Source organism: Rhinopithecus bieti, unplaced genomic scaffold (assembly GCF_001698545.2).
Source record: "Rhinopithecus bieti isolate Rb0 unplaced genomic scaffold, ASM169854v2 scaffold_2349, whole genome shotgun sequence".
NCBI classification, from domain to species: Eukaryota; Metazoa; Chordata; class Mammalia; order Primates; family Cercopithecidae; genus Rhinopithecus; species Rhinopithecus bieti.
Window position 1 is genome coordinate 895,069 of NW_016804051.1, and position 10,584 is coordinate 905,652.

At 34.3% G+C, this 10,584-nt stretch overlaps 1 protein-coding gene across 3 annotated transcripts in view; it reads right to left on the bottom strand.

The window, feature by feature from the left end:
- The window catches only part of ABCA9 (ATP binding cassette subfamily A member 9), an 81,437-nt gene that overhangs the window by 34,684 nt on the left and 36,169 nt on the right, over positions 1-10,584 (bottom strand). For all 3 annotated transcript variants that reach the window (XM_017863684.1, XM_017863688.1, XM_017863678.1), the window contains 9 exons: positions 10,132-10,242; positions 9,244-9,419; positions 8,930-9,049; positions 8,576-8,714; positions 7,980-8,070; positions 5,804-5,943; positions 3,395-3,514; positions 1,988-2,186; positions 55-221 (listed from right to left, as the gene is read on the bottom strand). In XM_017863684.1, coding sequence (XP_017719173.1) covers positions 55-221; positions 1,988-2,186; positions 3,395-3,514; positions 5,804-5,943; positions 7,980-8,070; positions 8,576-8,714; positions 8,930-9,049; positions 9,244-9,419; positions 10,132-10,242 — 1,263 coding nt within the window. The remainder of the gene's footprint in view (positions 1-54; positions 222-1,987; positions 2,187-3,394; positions 3,515-5,803; positions 5,944-7,979; positions 8,071-8,575; positions 8,715-8,929; positions 9,050-9,243; positions 9,420-10,131; positions 10,243-10,584) is intronic.

The following is a 10,584-nucleotide window of genomic DNA, read 5'->3' on the forward strand; positions in this document are numbered from 1 at the left end:
GGCAATCTCTCAACAAGAACAACATTAGCAGCTGCATTTCAGTCCCATGTTCACCTGTCTTATTGATGACCAGTAAATGGGTCAGAGGATCCTGTGGTTGTTGTCCTGGTGAGAGGAAGTATGTATTTGGAGACAGTTCCCACGGGTAACTTTTCTGATATGACTCATAGAATAGATGCTCCAAAAGTTGAGGGATAAAGCTAATACCAAAAAGCAATAATCTATGCAAAGGAAAATGTAAAAGAAAAAAAATTTTAGCAACTTTTGTGGGTTTTTAAGTTTGAGGGGATAATGAATATAATAATGGAAATAAATTATAATCAGTAACCAAACATTTGAATCATACATTGCCCCATTTTCTTGTTTCTAAAATGAGATGGGTCATATGTATCTACCTTTAGTCTTTTGCTCTCTCTCAAGTGCCAAGTAGGACAGCTTGGCTTCGGGTTTATGAAGTCTGTGGATTATGACTCTTAAATCTCTCTTTCCAATCCCTACCTCATTGCCTTATTTCAGTCCTGCATTTCTTTCTTTCTCTGCACTATTGAAATTGGCATATCACTAACACGCATACTTACTACACTCTGAACTTTATCCCATCCTGTTACCAATTTCTGTAAATTACAGCATTTTCTCATTCCCCTGGGCACCAGGGCTCAATCATTTTCCACCCATTTCTCTCCCTTAAATTTCTTTTCTAATATTTGGAAATTCATATCTATCATAGCATCCTTATTGCTTGCCTCCAAACCTTGTTCTTTCTTCCTCTTCTTAAGTTGGGCTTTTATTAACTCCTTCCTGACTCTTTTCAATATTGTTCTAAATGTTTGTTTTCATTGTCTCCAAATTCTACTATCACCAAACAATTTTGCACAATTACCCAATTAAGCTTCTTAACATTTTGTTGAAATTACGTCAATGACCTATTGAAAATAAAAAAATAAAATATTAATAGTTCCTTAGTATTCATGAAATGCAAACTCTTTAGCTCTATGAATATATTTCAAAAATATTTTTACTTTTTCATTCACTATATGTTGCAATTAACTCAGATTAATAGTTCTTTAGATTTCTCATGTATCCGTATACTCACTAACACTCCCTCAGCCTGAATTTCCATTCTCCTCTCTCTTCTTCAAAATCTCCCTGAGCTTCCTATTTTGACATAATCTCCCTCCTACTAAATGCCATAGTTCACAGATTGTCTATTGTTTACTGTATGTCTAATCATCCTCAAGGGTGGACTGTCAGGTCTGATTTCTTTTGATATATGTTATAATCAGTTAATAATAGAGTGTTGCATAGAGGTGCTCACTAATATTTTTGGATGAATGAACGTTCTCAGTGAATGAGTGTTCCTGATGATGAGGTTGAAGTTCTAGGGGTATATGTGAACCTTATAGTGGGTTCCAGATATGATCGTGAAGCCAAGGCAGACTCTTTTATAGAGCCTCAAGACTGTAACATGGAAATTATGCCTAAGTTTCCAGTCTTCCAACTACAACATTAACTCTAACCCATGTTTCCAGCCTGACGTTCTGCCTTGTGGATTTCAAACGTACCAGGCCTCACAATTACATAATGAAATTCCTTAAAATAAGTATGTTTATATATGTATATCCTATTGGTTTCATTTCCCTGGGGAATACTGACAGCTACAGGTTTTGATACCTTGGGAAAAGAGTAAATGGGTCTTTAGGATGGGACCTAAGTACTAATATCCACGTGCTTTTGAAGAACTACTTCAACCTATTGGTAAGAACAAAATGTGTGTGAAATTTAAAAAAAGAACAATTCCAACCCTTATCTGTTTTAATTATATATCCATATGATTAACAATGGTTTATTTAATTAAAAAATGATTTCTTTGTTTAAAAGACAATGTGCATCTACTGAAATTTATTTTACTTGAGTTTCTTTTATGTTTTGCTCTCAAGTTTATTTTTAGTTCACAGACAAAACAAATCTGAAACACTCAGATACTCACATAGTCAACAGGCTTTTTCCTTCATTCTTTAACCTTAGGAAGCGAACTTTTGCTATTGCACAGACCTGCTGCCTCCAGAGCGCCATGCCACTGATTGGTTTCCTTGTTTCATGGAAGGAAGACAAAACCTGTTCCAGCTCAACAAGGTTTCCTATATCTTTCGCCCCATCAGTTTGTAATTGTCCCCAAATTCCAATATCTAAAACATAAGATCAGTATTTTATAAAGTGCCATTTTAGTTGTGCATTATTTAGCTTTTTCTGTGATAAATCTTCCTACAAATGTGTCAAAGTTACCCTCTTGGGCCAAGATACAAGTAATCTAATGTATGACATTATTAGAGCAACTATTGAAGAAATGAGAAAGAAGCAGAAAGTATTGATATAATAAAAGAAAATCTAGTGTTTTCTGATTTTAAACATCTTCTGTGTGTAGCTTTACAGGACTTTATTTATTCTAAGGAAATCAATGAAAAAAACTCATTAAGAAATCTATTTGTTGTAAAAGATAAACCACTTAGTATTTCTGACCAAGATAGGAGAGTTAGTATATATAGAACCCCTCCGCTCCCCTTCAAGAACATAAAATGGGAAAACAATATTTTAAAATATAGCCATGGTTAAAAGCAAGATAAAAGTTACCTGATTTGAGGAGAAGCCTAGAGAAAATGACTAACTCTGGCTTCTCGAATGCTATAAAACATGTACATACATTAAAAGTTAAGTATAACACTAAAAAATGTAACAAGCATATAACTTCAAAAATGAATAAAAGAGGAAAAGGAGGATTAAAGAAAAATATTTGATCAATCCAAAAAGACACCCAGAAAATTGCAAAGATGAAAATAAAGATCACGGTAAAGAGTAAACACCATAAGATGATAGAGAACCAGTAAAAAAAAAAGTAGCTTAGCAGCAATAAGAGAGAAAAGACAGAATGCTTCTCAAGGAATAAAGATGAGGCAGAGAGCAAACTTTCCAAAAGCAACAACTAAATCCCTAATACATTGGAATAATATCATTGAAATGCTACCACAAAAATAATTGTCAATGTGAACTCTAATTTTCTTTTCTCTAATGTATATTCAGGTAATATCATACCATATATTTATTATTTGCTGCATAAGGAACTAGTGTTATACATTGCTATATTCCACAGAGATACATTTCTTCTCTAAGTTTTCCCAAGACAAGCCTGAATCACAGCACCAACAAAAGTATATAATCTCATAATTTGGACATATTTTCAAGATAAAATACTGCACACAAAAATAAAATTCTTTCTTTCTTTCTTTCTTTCTTTCTTTCTTTCTTTCTTTCTTTCTTTCTTTCTTTCCTTTCTTTCTCTCTCTCTCTCTTTTCTTTCTTTCTCTCTATTTTTTTTCTTTTCTTTCTTATTTTTTGTTACCTGATTCATCAATAGTTGATTTTCCTTCTAATTTCAGAAACACCTCATTCAAAGTTGTTACGGAAACACCATAATCCTCAATGCCTTGGTTAGAACATCTATCGAGATCCCTGTAAAGTTCTAAAAGTGGACACAAAAACAGATTATAAGAACATACTTTATAATGAGAATCATATTTCTCAAAAATATAAAACATTGGTGATAGGCCAAATGTACTAACCAGAAACAAAACTGTGATACAGATGTTCTCATTTCTAAAATGATCCATATGGTATGTTACTTTTCATGTCTTTCTGAGATCAAAGTCTAATCTAAACATTTATTTTTTCATTCTTAGGAAACTACATATGTGTTTTTTTGAAAAAATTATATTTTACTTAATACATTTTTTAAAATTTATTTTTGTTATATTACAGGGAGTGTTTAATTCTAAATTTCAACTAATTAAAACATATTTTCCAGAGAACAGAGATTTGTGCTTTCTTGTTGGGATTGTTAGGGAATTATAATAACAAATGTAAAAGAACTAATGTTTATAGAAATAATTAAGAATAGACTCTTTGCTAGATTACTTTGCTGTCCAGGCTGGAATGCAGCGGCTCAATTTCAGTTCACTGCAACCTGCACCTCCCAGACTCAAGTGATTCTCCTGCTTCAGCCTCCTGCGTACCTGGGATTACAGGTGCGCAACACCAGGCCTGGCTAATTTTATGTGTGTGTGTGTGTGAGTGTGTGTTTAGTAGAGGCGGAGTTTCACCATGTTGGCCAAGCTGGTCTTGAACTCCTGACCTCAAGTGATCTGCCCGCCTCGGCTTCCCAAAGTGCTGGGACTACAGACATGGGCCACGGCGTCCGGCCCATAAGTATGTAAAGCTTTTGAAAGGACGAAATATGTATGTAACTTTGCACCTCCTCTCTCTCAGTCTCTGTCTCTCTGTCTCTCTCTTGCTCTCTTTTAGCTTCTGACCATGGTGTGAAAATTCAGGAAAACTGAAAAGTGGATAAAAGATAAACTAACTCAATATTGCGATAAATTAAAGACTTCAATCTTAATTATGTGTTGGATAAAGAAAAATAGAGATGCAGTCAAAATTTCTAATGAGTCCTTAAGTCTACCTAAGGGTTAATTGTTGTTCAGTCTTTCTCCAAATTTCTCATCCCTTTTGGAATGCATTTAATGAGCAATCAGCTAAAACTTTGCTGTGTGATCTTCACAAAGGTTTCTGTTTTTATAAGGATACATATCTCAAAGACGTTGTGTATGCATTGTGAACCATTATTTCACTTATTCTAAGAGATATATTTCATCATCTTTTAATATATCTGAAATAATAATGGATCCTAAATGATAGCAGATCATATTTTAAATGGCAGCATTATTTCTTTGTGTTTCTTTCTTAGTGGTACATCCTGTAGTTGAGGGTTTCTGATACCTGATGAAATACCATAGGTTCTACATGTCAGGTATTATTCCAGGTGCTTTATTTATATTTAATATTTTAATAAATTTGAAGGTATTGAATCATTTAATACTCATAACAACCTGGAGTACTGTTTCAGTTTTCTTTTCACAGATACAGAATAGTACTATAACCTGTTAAGGATTATAGAGCTAATAATGGCATAGCTGGTGTTTGAATCTAGACTGTCTAGCTCTAGCACTGAGTTTTGATATCTGCACTTTATTGTTTGGTTCTGTGTTTCTTTATGGACCAAGATTATGTCATGCTTATCGACTCAAACATGCAGCAATGACCCCGGTATAATTTCTTGAACTTGATATGGCAAACACATTTTTACAGAGTAAACTTAAAAAACAGTCTACCTCAAAATGCTTAGGAAATAAAACAGTGATTTGGGAGACACCATGGAAAAGTAATAACAGCAGTGGTTCTCCAAGCTTCTGTGTTTGCAGCAAAGTTGTGAATTAGAGTATTTGGCAGAATGCAGGCCAATCCAAGTTATGTTCAATAACTTGAATTATATCATTATGTGATGGTGTTTCTAAAACAACCTATTTATTGTGTACAGTTCTTTCAGCTCTTCTTCAATAGTCTGCCACTGTATTTACATACCTGTTCCTGTCCTGACCACACTCTCTCATTCATTCCTGAAACAAATTTTCCAAATATTTCTAATTTTATCTTGCTGCTAGCCTGTGCCTCTTAATTACACATGTTGTGACGTGAAGCATATTTAACATCTACATGCCTTGATTTACTCATAAGTAACATGGAGATAATACTATGGGGTAATATTATAAGTGACCTTGGAGTTGAGAATATTAAATGAGTAAATGCATTGTGCCATTCATCTAGCAAGCATTAAAACTAGCCATCATTCTTATCACTACTGTTATTGTTAATAATACCATTCCCAAATCATTCTGTGGTTTCTACATTTTGTTACCTGGAAATTTGTTTGTCCTTTCCAAAGGCAAAATATATACAAGTTTTTCTTCACTTTGTGCTGTCAATTTGGCATCAGAGATGTGCTGCTTAACCAGCGAAGTTATACTCTCTGGATCACACCTTTCATTCAGATGCAAACTAACATTTAAAAAGAATAAAAGTTATTTTTATCCAACTCTGTCTCTAAAACAATTTCCTAATTATGTAGTATGTGCTTGTCACTTTATTAATATTTATGAGACAAAACAATGTATAGTTTACTGGACAAAGTAAGATGTAAAGCTACTAATAAAGTCCAAACCATTAAATCTATGCAACATGGCAGAAGAATTAGTATAAGGGATGCTTAGAGTGGGAAGAGGTAACTCAAGGACTCTTATTTGGAGAAAAGAGATATTAAGCCAGATCTTGCCTGGAGTGAGGTAAAGGGAAATGCTTAATTTGCCAGCATCTACTCAAAAACCCAACCTCCCAACCTTGAATTTTCCCTTTGTAGTAATGTATGAGTTCTGCGAAAACTCAGAATTGAGCATGAGAAAACTAAAAACAGAGGTAATGTGATACAGTCATTAAGAATATGGCCCCATGTCATGCTAATGCAGGTTCTGCTAAAGCTAATTTTATCATTTCGGGGTCCAAAATTTATTCAAGTGAAATCTGGCCTGTCTTTATTAAGAATATATAAAGTTACTCATGAAATTATTCGGTTTTTGAAAAGCCACTGTTAATCACATACACTAAAAGGTGCTAAGGTGACAGAGTGGTGAGAAGATCACAATTGACTGATGATAGAAACTTAAAAAATCAGTTTGAAAAAAAGGCTATTCTGTACTTACGAGGCCTAGTACTTACAAGTGCTATCAAGAATACCAAATAGGAAGAATGCAGTACCTTCTCTAAAGAAGCTTACAACATATAAATAATATAAAGAAGCGTATGACAGAAGATGTGAGGGAGAAGGAAGTTGAGTTAACTCAGTTGAGTACTTTGCAGCTTGTCAAGTATTCATTCACTCAATGTTTCTTAGCCTTAACTGCAAAGTACATATTATTACTACTATTACATAAATGAAGTTACTAAAGATCAAAGAAGTTAATTAAGTTGCCTAAGGCAACAGTTCAAAATAGTGCTTTCAGGGTTCCAGAAAAGAGGATACTCGTTAAGGAGAAAATATTCAGAAAATACTTTCAGAAATGGTTAAGACTTGGACATGGTTAAATGGGTTGAAGAAGAACATGTTTGACAGACATCCTCCCTCAAGCAGAAACAAGACAACTGAACTATGAAACATACTTAGAGAATAGCGAGTATTCAGTAGAGGGTATTGATTCTATTAGATTGTAACAAGTAATAATGATAGATTGGTAGATTTGTAACAAGTAGTAATGATAGATTGGTAGATTTGATCAGATTAGGCACTTTGAGTAAAACAACAGGGGGATCCATTTATCCATCAGAATGAAGTTATTTGAATCATTTTTTAAAAAAAATCAACATTGTAGCGCAAAATACAGGAAGCCATTCATATCATACCTGTAATTTTGATCCAACGACTACCATTTACAAGTCGTGTGAAATTGGCAGATTATTAAAACTATCTGAAGTGGTATTTTCACTTGTCAAAGGGGAATAACAACAGTATCTTCTTAGAGTTATTTAGAGGATTGAATACAATCATATGAATATTCTATATGTAAATATCTTAGCAAGTACCTAAAACATAGCCAATACTTAAAAAGTGGTAGACATTACTCAATGATAATAATTATTATCAGTAAGAGAAGAAAAACACAAAAGGATGGTGGAAAGAAATGAAGTCAGGGAGAATACAGGGTATTGAAATTGTCAAGATGAACAAAAGTAAACATCTGAAATATGACAAGAGAAAGCATCGGAATATCAACAAATTACTCTTAGCAGGCAACACGTTGTGAAAATACTTTTCAAAAATTTTATTTAAACCTAGATTAATCATCCTTGCATGCTCAATGTCTATAATCTCATATATCCTGTGTTCTAGCTAAAAAACAAAGCAATTATGCCTTAGTTCTACCATAGCTCTCTTGAAATGAACTTAGTGGTTATAGGGCCTGCTTTAACCCATTGATGCTGATACCACCTGCCCCCAGCATTTTCAGCATGTGTCAACATGTCTCCAACATTCAGGGCTGTACCTTAAATGGTAGCCTATGCCCCATTTCTTCTTCAGGAACAGAGAAGAGCCTGCACATTTCAGCTTCCCACTGGATATGAACACCTTCCTGTCTATTTAGAAATAATCAAAAGATGAGTTACACAAAGGACTTATTTCTTTACTATTCACAAAATGCAAATCCATTAACGATGTATTGTAGCAGCATGACACACTAAAATAGACATTCTAATTCTGGCCGTACGTAAACCACTTTTTTTTTTTTTGTCATCCAACAGCTCGATTGATAAATTAAGTCAACTTATTCTCTAGTTTATTGAGAAAAATTATACATCTAAAGGATCTGTTTCAGTTAAACTGCCATCAAGACTACCTAAAACAAATTATATCTTGAAGAGTGTGATACATATTTTACAACCAGAAAGCTGCTCTGCAATGGACTCAGAATGTTTCCATGGGGCCAAGTACTGTGGGATGCAGACCCACAAATGAGTAAGCAAAATTCTCCTGTCTTGGGTCATGGCAGTTCCAGGGAGACACAGCTGTGGAGCATAACTGTTCATATTCCACACTGTCTCTAACTTCTCACAAAGATACATAAGGGAAACAAAATATTACCTGCCAGAATGTCAGCCTCATCTATAAACTGGGTGCTGAAGAGAATTACTCTGTCTGATTTCCCCTCTTTCAGGAGATTCCATATTCGGTGCCTCGAAAGAGGATCCAATCCAGCAGTCGGTTCATCCAATAGCAAAACCTGGACAGGAGGAAAGTCCTAAAGTAATTCCACCCTTTCCAATAAGATCCTTTTAAAAAGTATTCTACTTTTAAAAGTATTTGGGAGAAATTTGTTAGTGCTTAATATTTCATCCTAGACGTTCTCTTATATTTATCATTTGCAAATTGTTTGACCTAGTAAAATACTTTTATAGTCTTCAATCTGATTTCACCAGTAATTTTTGTTTGACTTACCTGAGGATCTCCTAAAATGGCAATCCCAAAAGTTAGTTTCCTATTTTGTCCATCACTTAAGTTTTGAGCAAGGATGTCTTGAATATTTTCCATTTCTAAGTCTTGTACAACGCGTTGTACCTAACCAAATAAGGAATATTTAGTCCCAAATCCAGAAAGTTTATTTTAAAAACACTATCACTTTTCTGTTCTTTACAAAGGGCCTTTTTGCCTAAAATTTAGATGAGGAATTATGTGGAAATAACTTAGCACAACATTTTCTAGGTAAACAATCTCGTTTTCACGGCTGTGTGACATCTAAAATGCTCACATACCTCTTTCTCCACTTCGTGTGGCAAAATCCCTTTTATTTTAGCAAACAGCCTGAGGTTTTCTTTCACGGTGAGAAATGCAAATTGCACATTGGATTGTGGACAAAATCCAGTGAGCTTGCTGATATTTTCTATGTCAGCCATTCCTGAAAGCGTGTGATTATAGACAGTGACTGAACCTGAAAGCAGAAGGCAGAGAGTGACCATCAGGAAAACGTGTCATGCTTCACTAAAGATCTTTTAAAATGGAAAACACTGTATGCCAGTTTTTAGATTCATTTCAACATTGTTTACTTGTAAGGAATATGCAATGAACTGATTAAAAATGTAATAATATTCGCAATAACATCTGATCCAGCTGGAATGCTACTTAGTAACTGAATAATCATAAAACTACTTATGACATATTTAAAACACAAACAACATTTTTCTAAATAGGTATAATATAATTCAATAAAATAATAAGAGAAACTTCTAAAATTTTTCTCTTAAATGCCTGGGTATAATGGGTAATGAAACTATTGAATTAATGAAACCAATTAAATAATTTTTTTTTAGATGGAGTCTCACTCTGTCGCCAGGCTGGAGTGCAGTGGCGTGATCTTGGCTCACCGCAACCTCTGCCTCCCGGGTTCAAGTGGTTCTCCTGAGCAGCTGGACTTACAGACGCCCGCCACCATAGCCGATTAATTTTTGTATTTTTAGTAGAGACGGGGTTTCACCACGTTGGCCAGTATGGTTTTCGTCTCTTGACCTAACGATCCACCCGCTTTGTCCCCCCAAAGTGCTGGGATTACAGGCGTGAGCCACCATGCCCGGCCCCAGTTAAATAATTAAATGCATATTCATGTGTTTGCCCGGGTACTTGTCCTTGAATAACTGTCTTCTTACCTGATGTTGGAACTGACAGCCCACTAAGTATGTTTAACAGGGTGGTTTTCCCAGCTCCACTGTGACCAAGGAGGGCAGTGATCTGGCCTTCATATATGTCAAATACCACACCTGGCATGATTTAAAAAAAAAAATTATACTCAGAGCCTACATATCAACTTTACAGTCTCTGAAACTGTTGTAATTATTTTGCAGCATGAATAGATTGAGCTAGCAATATTCAAAATAAAATTCATCTTAAAATTCTTTTAAAACTGTATTTCATCATTTTATAGTGATAGTATTGTCAATATGTCATTATGCAATTGATTTTTTGATAAAAGTGGTTTTATCAATAAAGACAGGCTAACTAAAATAAAGAGTTTTAGAGCTGGAGAATAAGATGAGTTGAAAATAAAGAATTTCATAATATTATCATATATCTTTCAAACCCACATGATTTTAATGATACAT